The 17,596-nt window shown below is 40.9% G+C and overlaps 1 protein-coding gene across 1 annotated transcript in view; it reads right to left on the bottom strand.

Moving 5' to 3' along the window:
• The window catches only part of UTP20 (UTP20 small subunit processome component), an 84,129-nt gene that overhangs the window by 25,807 nt on the left and 40,726 nt on the right, over positions 1-17,596 (bottom strand). Inside the window, exons 30-42 of the mRNA XM_075934286.1 lie at positions 16,022-16,254; positions 14,896-15,040; positions 12,197-12,284; positions 10,858-11,001; positions 10,115-10,165; positions 9,868-10,020; positions 9,112-9,267; positions 6,118-6,258; positions 4,730-4,867; positions 3,398-3,537; positions 2,820-2,899; positions 2,044-2,354; positions 561-700 (exon numbers count right to left, since the gene is read on the bottom strand). Coding sequence (XP_075790401.1) covers positions 561-700; positions 2,044-2,354; positions 2,820-2,899; positions 3,398-3,537; positions 4,730-4,867; positions 6,118-6,258; positions 9,112-9,267; positions 9,868-10,020; positions 10,115-10,165; positions 10,858-11,001; positions 12,197-12,284; positions 14,896-15,040; positions 16,022-16,254 — 1,920 coding nt within the window. The remainder of the gene's footprint in view (positions 1-560; positions 701-2,043; positions 2,355-2,819; positions 2,900-3,397; positions 3,538-4,729; positions 4,868-6,117; positions 6,259-9,111; positions 9,268-9,867; positions 10,021-10,114; positions 10,166-10,857; positions 11,002-12,196; positions 12,285-14,895; positions 15,041-16,021; positions 16,255-17,596) is intronic.

Raw genomic sequence — 17,596 nt, 5'->3', positions numbered from 1 at the left:
CCCAGCTCCTGTTGGCCATGGATCACTGTTCCCAGCCAATGGGGACTGTGACTGCCCATACCTGCAGAGGTGCAGGTAAATATAGCAGCAGTGGCGGCCCACCAGGGGCTAACCTCTGTCACTGTTTTATTGCCCACCCCTGCCTTAAGATCAGTGTATATCAAACACAAAGGTATCATCCTCAAATGGTGTTGTTTCACAGAAAGGAAAGGTGGTTAAACTATAGGACCGAGAGAGTCTGGATTCTAACCCCTGCTGTCATCTTTTAATCTCTCAGCGCTTCACCCCACAGTTCTGACTACTACCTAAAGATTTATCAAGCACCTGTCACCTGTAGCTAGGCCCTATACAAGGAAAAAGTGAAGGGCAAAAGGGCATCAACATTACATCCAAACACACTGTGAAAATACTGATTTGTAAAAAAAGCCACAAGGTGTTTTAAGGGCCTTTTCCCTCTAGTCTGGCATTAGCCAGATGCAAAAATACTGGGGTTTTAAACATCTGCCCCTTAATCTTTTAGTGCAATAAATGACACTTGAGGAGTGACTTTGCCCCCCTACCTTGGCAGGTTGGCTTCCATGACCTCTTGTGGGAGACACTGCATCACCTTAACCATGGCAAATGCTAATGGAACCCGAACCACCTCTTCATCTTCCACAACCTTGGATTTCACAAGCTTGTGTTCCTCGTCCCTTTTCACCTGGAACACAGAGCAGACAAATCCTTTTGAACACCACACTGGTGACGTGAATGAACAACTGCTTCAGATTCCTTGTTCTTAGCCCCATGAGGAGCAGGCTGGTGTACTAAGCCAGCTGTCTGCATGTTAACGCAAGTAAACTGGACAGTTCAGTAACTACCTTTAACAAATACAACTGTATAGGTGCCTAACACCTTACATATCCTGAAGGACCTCGGAGGTGTTCATACACTGGCCTATGGAAGCTATTGATCGGGGGAATCTGTTACAGTGACACGCTGCTTCAAGTGGAGTTTCCCTTGCAAACTGATCCAGTGCATTTGAACAAACTTGTTCTCCTTTTACTGTGCTCCCCATGTTACCACATGCAGCCGAGTGGGACAGAAGGCCAATAGGGAGAATACACACACACACACACACGGAGAGCCAATGCAGTACAAGCTCCTACTAGATAGCTTCAACTGATTACTTCAGTAAAAACTAGGAGTCTTGTGGCACCTTGGAGACTAGCAGTGACCCACTTCCATCCTGACTTGATAAGCTTCATTAACACAAGCAACTTCTTCCTTGTATATACTCCTGCTTCTATAACTTCTCCAATTCATCTGATGAAGTGGGTTTTCACACAAAGGCTTATGCCCTAATATAACTTTGTTCGTCTCCAAGGTGCCACAAGACTCCTTGTTGTTTTTGCAGATACAGACTCACACGGCTGCTCCTCTGAGACTCTGTACTTCAGTGTTAAACATCACAACCATTTTTTCAATAAAACAGTGTTTAGCTAAACCCATCTCTCTCAGGTTCCTACATGGTCCTCTTTGCCAGCACCTCACGGTGTACAAACCCATCCATGAGGCACGGAACCCCCATTTTCTAGAATTGAGGCACAGAGAAACTAAGTGATTTTCTCAAGGCCACACTAGAAGTCTGGGAGAGTAGGGAACTGAATTCAGGCTAGCACCCTAAGCACCTGTCCATCCTTTTTTCTACATCTCCAATCCCCAAATTAAACTGGGTGTTTATAATCAACCCTGGACCATCAGGGTCCTGTATGAAATAAGTGGTTCCAAACCCATCCATATTAGGCAGGAGAATGGGTCACAAGCAAGGTGAACTGGAGGGGCTAGTCAGGAACCCCAGTGACATGCAAAGGAGAACAAGCTCCCTTACACTTAGAGGCAGTCTTTCTACAGGACAGGGGTAAAGTAATGAGTGGAAGCATTTGCAAGTCTCCTGCCCACGTTGTACCTGTTTCTGGATAGTACCCTTCTGCCTGCCTCAGCAAAAGAGTTACTTTCAGCCATGCGTATTTACAAACAATCTTTCCAATGCTAAACACACACCTTTGCAATAAGACACCTGTGTAATTTGGGCAAGATGTTGCCAGTTACTGTTTCTTGAATGTGCTCAATCAGACACTCCAGCTCCTCCTTATTTCTGGGAAGGGAAGAAATTGATTTTGTGGCTTTCTGGGTCTCCTCAGATTCTCCGGTGCCTGCCTGGTCAAGCTGAGTCAGGGCCGGATCCCTCTGCTTCTCAATGTCCTCAGGCAGTTTCTTGCTCATCTCCCTCTCGGCCTCCTCCTCCCCCTCACTCTGCTCCAATTCCATGGCTTCGTTCTCTGCTACTTGCTCAACATCCATGGTCTCTGTATCTGTCAGGCAAAATCAAATCACAAGCCACATGAAGGCATCACTGTGCGATGTCCACACAAGTTCCAGAAGAGCCCAAAGTCACTAAACAGATAACAACAAATGCGAACATGCCACAGATACAAGCTTCTTCAAGCAGCAGGGGCAGCGTGGAGCACACAGTTCTCTGTCCAATCTCTGGCCAGCAAAGCAGCCCCCGCAAAACAGCTGTTCCAGTCCATGGAACTTAGAGCATCTCTTAGCCCAATCTTAGTTATGCCAGGGCTATTTTGGCCCATGGAAGCAGCAAAAATCAGTGCTAATTACGAAGAAGAAGAGAGCAGTTTAGTCAAAATAGGCCTTCCAGTTAGTACATCTTAAAAACCAGAAACAGGTAACTTGAGGTATCAAGTGAGAGGAAACTTAAAGTATCTAGACGATGAGCAACTTGCATATGAGGTTCCATCATTAGTAATCTGAAAACTCACCTTCATTCTGAACTCTCTCAAGTTGTTTTTCAAGGGTTTCATAGTCAAAATGAAAAGCTTCTAGCACAGTCACTAACAAGCTGTCAAACAACAGAGTGAATAAAAGGTCAGTTCTTTTCATATACAGAAAAAATTTGCATGGACTGATTATGGGCTAGAAAAACTTGAAGTTGTGGTTTTGGGGATTTATCTTTTTCCTTCAATTCAAAGAATAGCTACCCCCAAAACAGTGACAATACTAAAATCCTAAAATCATACAGCTTCAACTGGTTACTTCAGTAAAAACTAGGAGTCTTGTGGCACCTTGGAGACTAGCAGTGACCCACTTCCACCCTGACTTGATAAGCTTCATTAACACAAGCAACTTCTTCCTTGTATATACTCCTGCTTCTATAACTTTCACTCCAATTCATCTGATGAAGTGGGTTTTCACACAAAGGCTTATGCCCTAATATAAATCTGTTAGTCTCCAAGGTGCCACAAGACTCCTTGTTGTTTTTGCAGATACAGACTACATCTTTTATTTAAAGCGTTAATATTAAAATGACAGTGAGCATTGAAAACAAGCATTACTGTACCTGACAGCCAGTTTTTGATTGATCTGTCCAGTTTGAAGAACATGTATGAAATGTTTTAAATGGTACATATATGCTGACCAAGAGAGATGCCTGCAGACAGCGCCTACAACTTCAACTGAAGCAGTTATCATATTTTCACGCTGCCAAAACACAAATTAAAAAACAAAAAACACATTATTCACATATGTCTGTATACTGGGGATTTCTTTTTAACTCTTTCAGATTTTCCCAGGTCCCTGAAAATGAATCAGAGAATCACAGAATGGACTAAGAAACTGATTTCTAAGGTGCCAATCCTGCAAATACGTATCCATGTGCTTAATTCCGCCCACACGAGTAATCCCATCAAAGTCAATGGAACCACTTGTGAAAAGATAAAAACACGAGTAAGCATTTTCAGCATCAAGGCCTAAGAGAATTTCTCACACTACAAAAATGATTCCTTGTTGGATCATTTGCTGCTTATCTTTAGAACACTGAAATTGCTCAGGAAATACTGAACAGCTACTAAAAACAACAAATACCAAACAGCTTTCTAAATACCAACCAGACATATTGTCGTGACTATGTAACCCTGCCCCTAAAAGACTTTGTTTAATTTATTTTGTATAAGAAATAATCTTTTAAAACAGAATGACAGACTAGGTATTGTCATACTTCAAAGGTCATCTATTTCAACTACAAAATCACTGACTGACTTTGGAGAATTTGAGTTGTTTGTTATTATCGCTCCCAGCTTTCTCTACACACTCCACACCCAGTGCATATTGTCTCCTTGAGAAACTAATCTAACAGGCTCTCTGCAACAGAGCTTCTGTGAATTTTGGAGACAAAGGGAAAAATTTCCATCCAAGCCACTTTGTAAATGAACCATCCATATGACAAGAAATTAGCTGCACAGAAATCAATGCAGCCGGTCCCCGAGTTACAAACGCATTGATTTACGACCGTTCATAGTTATGACCCACTCCCATTAAGCACATTACAAGCCGGTCCCCGAGTTACGAACACAATCCGCGCTTACGAACAGCGCATCGGCATTTAAATAAATGGGGTCTGACTTACGAACAAATCGAGTTATGACCAAGTGTTTTGTATGTAACTCGTTTGTAAGTCAGGGACTGACTGTAAAGGGACCAAATTCTGTAAGACACAGGAAGTGCTTAGCATCTTACAGGACTGGATCCAAGATGCATCTATACCTTCTTAATCCCCCTTCAAGCCAAAATACTCCACATCTGCCACACTTTTAAGGTGACAAACATTGTAGGTAGAACAATATGACAAAGATGGACACGTTAGTATTAAATTAGCTTTATGTTTAAAACCCACCTTAAGCATTTTCTCATCAAAAATAGTAGTAGTTGCATAAGGCATGATGTAGTTCTGTAGAGATTTGGAGGATAGTACGATTCTGTCTTCAGTCAGCTGTTTAGCTAATTTCATTAGGGCTCGAGCTCTCCTGTGGATCTGGAAAAGATAAGCAAATTAATGTGCATTTAACAACAGAACATTTCTGTTTAATAATTGTTGATACAGCAATTGTAAGTGTGCCCAAAGCTTTTCTAACATTTTCCTCCATTCACCTCTGAAACTTTTCTAGCTTTGCTCCTTTATAAATGTCATGGTCCAGCGTGTTTATTCACTAATGAATCACAAACAGTGGATTATGATATCCAGAAGAAGGTAACTGACTATGATGGGGAAAAAAAATGGATGAGAACTTATGTAAGAGGAAATTTAGAAAATAAAGAGAGCATGTAGCTAGGGATGTAACAAATGCTCTCTTTGAGTACCTCTCTGAAAATTGAAGGAACACTATTTCATGTGTGTTCTGATTATATATTTTAGAAATGTGTGCGTGTCTGTCTGTCTGTCCATCCATGAATCCGTTTAAGAACTCCTACTACACGTAAGAGTTAGGATCACCAAATCTGGCATGCAACTTCCTCTTACCATACTTAAAGCAAGGCAAAGGGTTTGGTTGTGCCAGGATAATGAGATGTTCATGGAATTCAATTGTTTCTCATAAAATAGAAAAGGAGGGTCTGGCAGGAGGGAGTTATGCAGAATGACCACAGGGGGGCAGCAAGGGGCCAGAGATGGGGACCGGGACAGCTATAACCCCATTGGGCAGGCAGGAGTGAAGAAAGGGACAGCTATCTACTATATACTTCACAGAGTTTGTCTGTTTGTGTGTCTGTCTATTCCCTAGCTGGGAGACATATACCCCTCCACCAACTATGCCCACTGCAGCAGCCATGGAGCGGTGTATTCAATGCAAATATTCGTGAATAGTGTTTCTACAACAAACCTTATCTATTTTCAATCATACTGCTAAGAATTAAAGCAAGCTACAGACAGGAGTCTGGACTGCCAAGAAATAAGAACATTAGACTTGAATAGATAATAATCTAGGACATTTTACTAATTACTACTGAAGTGATCAGTCCTTTAAGGCAAATGATGGGGAATGAACACACACACACACACACACACTAAAGTATGAACAATTATCTGTAAATACAAACTTTACTTAGATTTTAAAGAGAGCGCTGAGATAAAAGTCAATTACCTAAGTAGCTAAGCCACCTCAGTCCCATTTTAGGAAGAAGTTGTGAACCTAAATCCCATTTAGTTCAAAGAGTCTTACGAGCCCAATTTTACTCGTGTCCGAATACTAATGTTTTACAATGGAAAAGGAGCACACTGTTTTTTACCTGGATATGTTTCATGTTCTCAAAGAAATCCATCTCAGGGTCATGCCAGTCAGTTAGTTGGACCAAGTCTTGGAACTCGGGGTGCTTTGGAAATGTTCGAATCAAGCAGGAAAGTAATGAAGTATAGTCTTGTTGAATGCTCTACAAACAGCAAGTGACCCCAGGTTAGTGCTGACACGAAATAAACATGTTAAGACACATTTATGCCTTTTATTTGTTTAGTGCAGATAGTTTTGGTTTAGATTGTTCACTTTTTGCAATGTACAGGAGACCCTCAAAATTCACAAAATTGCTATTTGTGGTTCCGCATATTTGTAGAGTTCTTCTGTCCCAGCTGGGGGGAGGAAGGGCCACGGCTCCTGGCCCCCGCAGTGAGTTCCCCATGGCTCCCAGCTCCTATAGTGAGTTTGGGAGCCGCAGGAAACTCACAGCAAGGACTGGGAGCCACAGCTTCCAATAGTCGCAAATTTTGCTATTCGTGATGGTGCCAGGAACACATCCACCATAAATGGTGAGGGTTTCCTGTACACAAAAATGAAGAAAATCCCTGCCCCAAAGTGATTTTCTACACTAGGGAAAGCTGAGTTATGTAGGGAAATACAAAAGGGAGGATTTGATTTTATTTTTTAAAGATTTCAAGTCCAAAATAATTTTTCTATGCATTAAACCAATGTTTCTCAACCAGTGGTACTAGTACCCTCAGGGGTACTCAAAAGAAGTCCATGGGGTACGTCAACACAACTGAAATTTGGAGAAAGCTGAATTTGTGTTTTAAGTTTTACAGCGCTTTATTATTTTTGTACTTTTTACACCCAAAATTTCATCGCCCGCCCAGCTACTTGCAAGTTATCAATCAACAAACCTCAGTTGAATCCGTGAACTCCTTCAATCCCTCAGCTGTATTACATAGAGTGATATGCGCATCCACCTTACAATTCTTTGCCAGAAGACCATTTTACCATTGTGTTTAGGGCAACACAACCAAGTCTGTTTGTTTACTATATGGTGATGTTTGATGAGTATTTGAATTTTGCGATGTTTAACAGTGGCTCCCTACACTTTCATCGCCTTGGATAATGTTGAGATGTTACGTGTTACACAAAATGTACATAGGCACAGCCATTTTGCTTCTAATAAACACAGGTTTCAAGTAGGTCAAGTAGTTCCGGTAATGGATTTGTATGTAATACAGACGAGGTTAGATGGAGGTACGGAATCGGCTGAGAGGTGACGAGTGGTATGTTATCAGCAAATTTTGTTCATCTTTGGTATGCCTCGCTACTCGGTAGTGTCAGTAACTGCTAGCATTCATAGAGGATGGACGTAAACAGTCGAATATTAGCTTGTTGCTATCTGAAGTAAGTGATAAAATTGCTATTAGTACAATTTTAGTTTAGTTTTTTATAATTACAACTGAAGGGTTTAAAAAGGACCAATTTCTTGTGAAAACAAAGAATAAAACTGTAGATTTGGAAGAAGATAGTACACAGGCAACCAATTCAGAAACATCTGAGGTGGGAAAACCTGTAGTGAAAAAACCATGCACCAGTGGTGGAAGTGGAAATTCTTCTGAGATAAGAAAACACACAGTTACAATTCCGAATATCTTAAGTTCGGGCTTGCTACAAATGGAAGTGTACCCCCTTTGCCACTTTGTGTGATTTGCTGTGAGACTTTATCTTAACATCTCTGTTGAAATGACACCTTAATACAAAGCATACTACATTAAAAGATAAATCAGTTGAGTATTTTACAAGAAAATGTGAAGGTATCAATATATCTAGTGCTGCTATGAAAAAATTACGGTTAGTGAAATAGAAGTTGTCAAAATTAAAAATATCCCACATTCGAATAATACAATAAGAAGAATTGATGAGATGGCAGAAGACATAATAATACAAATTACTGAAAAAATTATTCAGAAGAAACAATTTGCTTTGCAACTTGACAAATCAACAGATAATTCCAATTGCGCACAAGTAATGGTGTTTGTCAAATACATTGACGATGAAGATGAAAAAGGAATAAGTGAGCAAATATATTGCTGTAAAGAATTCGACACAAACAATGGGGGAAGAAATTTTAAACTCGTTAAATGAACAGATTTTGGATTATCATGGGAGTGGTGCATATCTGTGTGTACCACAGCAGCAATGGTAGGTCAACAAAATGGTCTTATTGCTCAATTAAAAACTATAAACTCTTCAATAAAGTGAACTCATTGTATCATTCGCAGAAAAGCATTGGCTTCAAAACAGCTGAATGAGGATTTAAACTCTGTGCTAGAGATTGCAGGGAAGACAGTTAACTCCAAAGTCGCGGGCTCTAAATTCATGGTTTTTTCCTATCGCTATGCTGTGATATGGAATCCAAACATATTACTTCATTCCAATATTTGATGGTTGTCACATGGAAGATTGTTCTACCATCTATTTGAACTCAAGGTTGAAGTTGCAGTTTTTCTCCCAGAAATCAAATCTGAGTTAGTACAATATTTTCAAGACAAATTATGGATTTGCAAATTAGCCGATCTTTATCACATATTTGATAAAAATCAATAAGTTGAACCTACAGTTACAAGGTTTTAATACAAATATCTTAATCTTGTATGATAAAGTACAAACATTCAAGAAAAAATTAGTATTCTGGAAAAATAATGCTTTATCTGGAAATTTTGTGTCATTTCAATATCTTTTGGAATTTTATGTGGAAAATGAAATTATTTTGGATGGGAGATCAGATCCACTTTGGAGTGCCACACTCTACCGCTGAAAGTTCTGGGCTGGACAGCAGCCCAGGAGGTTCCTGGAGCTGGAGAGGCGAGGCTAATCTCTCCCTGCTGTCATGGATACAACAAAAATTTTAAATGTAAACAGCTGAAAACATGAAACTTTCCAATTCTATTCTGAAATTGATCAAAATGGACCATGAATTTGGCAAAGTTCTAACCATCAGGATAACCAGGGGATAATTAGTAAGCTTTCAAGTGCTTACCTCAGTCTTGCTTTTCAGCCCTTTTCTCAAAGAAACCAGGAGAGTGTGTTGGATTATTTCTTTGTATTCATCTTCTGTGTGGTTGATTTCTGCTAGCCGGTGGATAATACTGATCAAACACAGGCTGGCATTGTCACTTAAAGACATCTCCCCTAACTGAGATGATTAAAAGATCATATCACAAGTCTACAAACATCATCACAATATTTCACCATGAGAAACTTCAGAACTAATTACCACTCCCCACCCACACCTGTTTCAGAGAGCTGTAACAGAGAGAAGAGCTACTCTCCATAAGTCTAGACTGGGCAGTACCATTTGAAGTATTATAACAAAGCCCAACAAGGACCCAGCAGTTACACAAAACTTTGTATCCCCTTCCCAGGAGGACCTATGGGCCAGATCCACTGGCCCGTTGAACACAATAGAAAGACTATCACTGGACTTCATGGGGTGTTGGAGTGGGGCCCTCTGAGGGCTCTTCAAGATTCCCAGTATGCTGCCTCTTCAGCTGTGCAGCCCAGATGCTTCACAGAGGTACTCTGCATTCTTTGTGCTGCACCGTGCTTGCATGTCAGAACGTTTATAGAAAATGTGGTGTGGACATTGCTACAAAAAGTCAAATCTTGGCTTTTGTGAAAAGGAAACAATTTTGCAGGCACTATTTCTTGGCACCAAAAGCAGCCAACAGGACTGGAATGTAACATTAATTACACAAACTCACGCAAAACACCAGAGGAGAAACTTTGCACTCACCTGGATGGTGTAGAAACAGTTGTACATAACTGGAATAAGAAAGTTGACATCTACTGTTTGCATTTCTTTGATCTGAGAAGTGATTGCTTGGAAAGCTGAGAGGCGAACATCAAAATTTATATCATCAAGATGCCGTTGGTCAAAGGCATTCAACTAACAGAGACAAACAACAAATCATTCATTAAAAAGGAGGTTTAAAAATGATTCAACAAAATGTTGAATTAAAAAAAGTAGATAAAGTACCTACCTTAACTACCTCAGTAATGTATTTCAATTCACTTTCCATATCAGATAAAGTCTAAATAAAAATAACGAAGAAAGAAAAATCAAAACCAAAACAAGTTAAGTTACATGCCACAAACAAATTACATGGTCCTTAGAGCATCTTCCTGCTACAATTTGGAGCAGAATCAGGCTCTTAAATTTTGATCTCTTGAGAGAACAGGTTAAAAAAATGACATGAGGGGAGCATGAAGGAGAGTAATTGACATGTTGTCATTTTAACACCAATGCCTCTCTCCTCCTCAGATGTCAAAACTGCATGTTTTTAATTTCTGGATCTTGCTGTATCTTTCATAGATTTCCTGATGAAAACAAATATAAGGTGTGCCATTCAAACTTGGCTGATTCCTATCACACTGTGAAGAGGGAGTAAAAAATAAATGTCAGGCAGTTCAAATCCAGCTTTACTCATACATGTTGAGTATTTGTTATGGATAAGGAGTTCTTTGGTTTAAAACACAATAGATCTGAATAGCTTTACACATCACTCAGAATGTAGCAGCAGGCCAAAACAATAAGTTGACAACTGTCTTTCTACTTCACTAACAGCTGTCAGGCACAATTATTTTTAGTATACTAAATAACCTGAGGTAGATTTAAACATCTATAAGTGAAACAACTGCAGATGAATTTGCTTATTATTGTTCCATATCTGTCAGAATTAGAAGGATAAGATAATCACTAAAAAGCACTTAAAAAATGTAATACCTGAAAAACCACACAGAGTGTCTGTCGAGACAATTTGTTCTGAATAACCGAAAACAGTTTTGCCAGAGGCTTAAGGAAGCTTGAGGGATTTAAGCAATGCCTCAGCAAGTTCTGCACCGTCACCAGAATGTCCAACTCTGTATCCTGAAAGAAACACAGATAGTTGCCCATGAATCATAAGAGTATTGGAAGGTCATTTAGTTTCCTAGAGAAGCATCTTGTGCCACAGTGTGATATGAAATTTTGTATTTGATTTATGCACATTACAGATATTCATTGACAGTGACTGGAAGCATAAAAACAATTCTCTCATCATAGATTTCCAGTAAGCACCAGAGAAATAACTATGCTTTAATTTGCTATTAATTACACTGTGTGACGAAGTAAAACTAATCATGTCAGAGTGATTTCTTGTGGATACTTTCTCGAAGGAGTGAAAGGTAAGTAGGACTAACAGAGCTGAGTAATAATTTCTTTGTTAATCTGCTCATCAAACAGCAGCATGGAGTTGTACAATCTTCTTAACGAAACTGTACACATTTTCCTTATAGATATGTGGATTTTCAGGCCAGAAGGACTATTATAAAAATCTAGTCTGACCTCCTATATAGCCGTGGGTTTCAATTTTTTTTTTCTCATGACCAAGTTGAAGAAAATTGGTGATGCCAACGACCCAAAGAGAATTATGTCTTAACTAGAGTACAGGCATTCGGGGGGGTGGAGTGTGGACGGGGCCAGGCTGGCAGTTTGGGAAGACAGAGCCTTCCCCCACCGGATGCCCACGGTTCCTTTCTTTCTCCTCTCACAACATTCTTATGCACTATGGAATGTCAGACCGACCCAAGTGTACGCTTTCATTGCCCTTCAGTGGCTGCAAATGATCATCTCAGAAGCTCTAATACTGTCACAATAAGAAGTGTGAATGTTCCATAGGCTCCTGGGACTTGGGGAATAAGCTATATCTCCGTGGTGAGAATGGTCAAACTATGAGAAGTCACATATGCACTTCTGCAAACCCCAGCTATGTTTCCTCTTGCAAGACAATTACCAAGACTGATTCTATTGGTGACGGCAGCTTAATGTGACACAAGATCATGTTTGGAGAATAGAAGGGAGGATTAAACAGAAGACCTTTCCTGGACAAAAATGGTGTTCCTGTAGTCTTGAACATGGCACAAAGAGTTGCATTCTAGAAATTCCCTATAGATTTTATCATTACAAACGGTTAAAAATGACTGCAATAACTCACAAGTAACTACAAGATTCTTAACTGTATCATAAAAATAATCCCCCTTTCAAAAGAAAACAAATGTGTTTAATAGAAAAAAATAATACCTACCTGCATAATGCTGTTCTGGTGAAGGAAAGGCAGGAGGAGGCTGATAAGTACAGAACTCTGACCTTTGTCCTGTATAAACTTGCTGATCCTACATTATTTAAAAATGAGGTTAATTTGTTAATCTTGTATTTGGTGAGTTTATGGATACAAACAGAACAGGGACTGCAATAAAAGCTGTGAAACTTTGGTGCTGGAACACAAAAATGTGTCTGCACATCAATTCTGAACCAGTATTATAGGGGTTACAAGCTCAGACCCTGATGCTGCTGTTGGATCCATGTGAATGGACCCCTGAACTCACATAGAGCTAATGGCTTCAAAAGGACTCTGTGGACTCGTCTAGACTACACTGAAGTTTCAAAACAGTATATGCAAATTCTATGGGAATTTGCATATCTTCTTCTGATCTCACTTTCGAAAGTGGAGATGTTGAAAGTGAAAGTAGTCAGGACACGGTTTTTTTCGGCAAACCCCTCTTTTTCAAAAAGCTGCGTAAACGTCATTTTTTGAGGAAGAGCGGCTTTTCGAAAAAGGGGGGTTTGCCAAAAAACCGCATCCCGACGGTTGAAGATCGGAAGAAGATATGCATGTCCTCTTTCAAAACTTCAGCATAGTCTAGACATAGCCTGTGTGCATAAGGACCACACACTCAAAGGCCGGATCAAGGCCTCGAACATTCACATTAACACTAGGATGCAATGTAACATGTATGGAATCATCTGAAGAGAAGATTGTTTTAAAGAAAATTTTCATATACAATCAAATCAGGCCATTTTAAATTGCACAAGGGTCAGTTTCAAAACTAATGCCTAGCACGTGACCGAGGACCAAATTCTGCCTTCAGTCACGTGAGAGTTGCCACCAGTGAGAATAAGAGGATAGAATGCATCTCCCATTAAATAGTTTTTAGTATTCTGAATTCTAAAAAGAATAAAAAACTAAAACAATGCAGATATGTTAAATTATTTTCCATAATTTTTTTTCTGACCATTTTAATACATTTAAATAGTACCCTCAACATGCAGTTATGCGACAATCCAGCAGGGTAAGTTATCTCCCTGAATTAAAAAGTCCAAGATTGCCTTGGATAAATTTAAAGTCTGTTTTATAGTCTCACTGGCTTTGCCTTAGTCATTTTTAAGTACATTTAAACCTGAAGTTTTTGAGATACAAATTAGTGAAAGGCAAGAAATTAAAACCTCAGAGGAGTAGCCATGTTAGTCTGCATCCGCTAAAACACTAAGGAGTCCTGTGGCACCTTAAAGACAGGTTTATTGGGGCATAAGCTTTCCTCAGCAAAAACCACTTCCTCAGATGTTGCCACAGAATTCCTCATCGTTTTTGAAGAAATACAAAATCCAGGCTGATATCTGCAATCTCACCGCATAGTTTTGAATTTTCTAAGTCTGGGAATAAAGGTCTTAATCCAACGACTGGGTCCACTCTGTACCTTTGTAGCTAGTTACATCTGTATTTCTCCTTTTTTGGAAACACAGCATAACTGTTCACTCTGTGAATTTATGATTCGTTTCCTAATTTGGTTACAAAGAACACGGTGTACAATTTGCAGTATCCCTGCAAGCCACATTGCTGCAGCCACTTTTGACCACTTCAGTATTTTTACAACCCCAAGGGGAGCAGTCTCAGATTGCTCACCATATTAATATCTAGTACCTGTCAAGGACAGAGTTCCCTCACCTTGGATCCTCACTGCACACAACCCTTGCGCAAAACAGCAGTAAGTTCAATGCCAACTGCTTTATTACAGGGTGCAATACAAGTACCTGCTTGCACAGAACATAAGGTTTTTACATTCTTCCAAGGCACACAGCAAGAGCAGGGAGAGATCTCACTGCTCATGGTATGTCTACACTGCAGTGAGACACCCATGGCTGGCCCATGCCAGGCCCATGCCAGCTGTACTGAGCTCAAGCTAATGGACTATTTCTGTGTAGATGTTTGGGCTCAGGTTGCAGCCTCAGTTCTGTGACCTTCCCATTTCACAGGCTCCAGCCCAAGCCCGAATGTCTACACAGCAATTAAACAGCCCCACAAGCCTGAATAGCTGACGTGGGCCAGTCATGTTTTTTTTTTTTAAACTGCAGTGTAAACCAGTTACCAAGCTCCAGGGCTTCACTGACCCTGCCTTCTTGACCCCCCCTCTCCCTCCTTCTTTCTGTCTCTCTTTTAGCTCTCCTCAGTGGAGGGGCAGATTCGCTTTAATTGGTTAACCCACTATCTCCTCAGCTTGGCCCACATGGGGACACCCGCCAATGCAGAGTGATGACCAGTGTTCAATCTAATCTTTTCCATCCATGTGTGAAATACATTTATGCGCACTGAGGCATGTGCGTGTGTACCACAGGTAGAACCAAAACCTAGCTGTGGGCGCTCTGCTGATCAGCTGGATGGCATTTGAATCTCTCCTGGGCGGTCACATAAGTGCACAGCTTACAGGGCTTACACAGCTTCAGCTACTCACACTGCATCACTGAGCCAGTTTCATTTACGGAGGCTTTTACAATTCAGACAGCACTGATGAGAACTGACCACCAGTGACCTGGAAATCAAGTGATACATAATAAATGGCTTTGAATGTCAATAAGCTGTGACCAAGTAACTGATTCTGTATTTGCAATCCATTCTGAGGGATCATGGTTTCAAAGCTTATCTCTTTTGAACCATGAGGAATCACTTACTTGGAAAGAATGTTGAGCTCTTTGCTGACTTGCGCTCTAAACTTTTTCTTTTTCACCTTTTCCACATTTAACATGGTTTTGCTGAGATACTGAAGTATTGCAGGCACGTGAGGCAGAATTAAGCGTGCACCCAAACTGGGGGACTCTGTAACAGGCACAAGGTAGTTACCAGTGTGTGTTATAGCAAAAAGGAGCGATTCGATCCTACACTCGTACAGGGAGACAACAGTGAACCAGGAGGCTGGATGTTCAGAAGTGCTGAACACCTTCTACTTCAAAAGAAGCTGCAAGTGCTCAGTACCTCTGAAAACTGGCCCTATTCTACATGACTGAGGCTGTAATAAAAAAACCAAACAACCAAAACTAAAAAACCCCAACAACCCTTAAGGGTTCTCCTCAGAGTTCACTGATAAATCTGTGGCATGAGGGCTTAGCCACACAGTCTTTTGCAGTGTGGCCCAGTGGACAGCCTAGATTGGGGAGTCTAGAGACTGGGTTTCTAGTCCTGGTTCTGTCACTGACCTGTTGTGTGACCTTGTGCAAATCAGCTCCCCTCTCTGTGCCTCCATTTCCTTCTCCGTATCAAGGAGAGAACAACACCTGCCTTTTTGTCATGACTTTGACAGCAACAGCTGAAAAGGAGCTAATGTTAAAGGAAGTGCAGTCTCCTTCTGCCTTTTCCTGCAGGCTAAGGTAAAGGTGATGAACTGCAGGTCTTTACTGAAGGGAGCTCAAATTAAAATGAATGTTGATTAATGTATGTCTGGGTGAACTTATTTCTCAAGAAAACCATGGACTGGTCCTAATTGCTGCCCAAGCTGTCTTCAGGGTTAGAACTTAAACCAGGCAAGTGTGCAGACAATACAAACACCCATTACTATGAACATTCCACTCCTTCTCTTTAATAGAGAATAAACCTTTCTGGGTATGGTGACTAGCACACAAATCTGGAACTTGTCTGCACAGGGATGAATGAACATGCAAAGGGAAGAAAAGACTTAGCAGAGAATTCTCCTCCCAAAAAAACATTCTTGCCAAAGGCAAAGAATAATCCATCAGGATCCAAAACATCCAGCCAGCCTTACAGCTGAGTTCCTCGTCATTCTGATTACTCTTCACCCCATACCTTCTGTCATTCCATCGGTGGCTGACTCTATACAAACACAGTCAGCCACTGTCAAGCTGGAAACCAGGTCTGTGGGTTCAAAATCTGGATTGTTGAGGAGGTTGTCAGCCACATCCATCACAACACCAGCTGTTGCCTCGCAAAGACTCTTGGCAGACAGCAGAGCAAAGACATTCAAGAGCATATCATATTCTGGGTGCTCTGGTCGCTGCTTGGCCAGCAAAGGGAAATATCTGAGTAACAAGCACAGAAAAAAATTCACAGTTCACTTAAAAAAAAACAAAAACAAAAAAAACCCACGTTTACAAGCATTTTCTCCATAAAGTCACATACAAAAATACTGGAGGTAGGGAGATGTTCTTCCACATATAGGGGCAGATATCATTAAAAAGGAAATATTTTTATGACCTAAGACCAGTTTTGTACAAGCTGAAAACACATTCTTCATTTCTGACAATGGTAAGTCCTGAGGTAAGCACTGAAGTAGTACGGTGATAGGACCAAATGAGAGTATGCAGAGGAGTTAAAAATCAGGGGTAAAATCCAGGTCCCACTGACTTCAGCAGAGCCAGGATTTCACCCCTGATGTCTACAGGCCAACTCTTTCTGATTTTTTTAAAATTATATAACTGAGTTGTGTCCAAGTCACACACGTTCTTCTGCAAATAAATAGTAAACAGGGATCCAGCACACAATACAGAAGGTTCCAAACTAATATGGTTCAAAGCGGAAAGATAAGATTTTTATTTAAAACTGGATTAGCTATCGGTTTCCAGTAACTCATCCCTCTCCCCTCAAAACCTCAGCCAGATGTTGGCTACAAATCGGCTTGGCTGTCCATGTGTGGAGAAAATGGCCTGATATTATGGAAAATAATCTAAAAACTGGAAAGATCAGGAGTTGCATTTGGATTGTTAGTAGTGATCATTAGAGTTATAGTCTAGGGACAGAGAGGTCTTGACACAACATAACTATAGTTATTTTATACCTTGTTTATTCCTTGGGAGAAAAAACATGGTGCTTGTCCCTGGCTGAGCACTGCAATTGCCCATCATGCAGCCCCAGCAGCAGGGCCGGAGCTGGAACCAGGGACACAGTGAGGATGCCCCAGGAGGAACAGCCTCACTGCAGCCTTGGCTCCAGCTACAGCACAACTGGTTGCCTGCAGGGCCACTCACCCTGCTGCTGTGTGGGGAACCCCAGCAGGTGGGGCTCATTAGCTGCTGGGGCATGGCCTGGCAGTGTGCCGTGGCCTGGCAGTGTGCCGTGGCCTGGCAGGCAGGGGTTCGCAGACTGACGGTTGGGAACTGCTGCTCTAAGGTGCCACAGGACTGTGGGTTGTTTTTAAAGTTCTAGACTAACATGACTACCCCTCTGAAAACATAGCACTGATTTTCTTCATATTTAAAAAAAAAAAAAGTGCAGCTGCTAGGTCCAGTGAATACAGACCTAGACTGGGGAGCCTGCAGACTTGGATGTTAGTTCTGGTGCTCTCGTTGCATTGTGAAGCCTTGTGCAAATCAATTCCTCCCTCACAGCCTATGTTTCCCTATCTGTTACAAGGAGATAATGGCA

This window comes from Pelodiscus sinensis, chromosome 1 (assembly GCF_049634645.1).
Source record: "Pelodiscus sinensis isolate JC-2024 chromosome 1, ASM4963464v1, whole genome shotgun sequence".
NCBI lineage: Eukaryota > Metazoa > Chordata > Testudines > Trionychidae > Pelodiscus > Pelodiscus sinensis.
The sequence above is the reverse complement of the archived record's forward strand: the minus strand, read 5'-3'. Positions and strand labels throughout refer to the sequence as shown.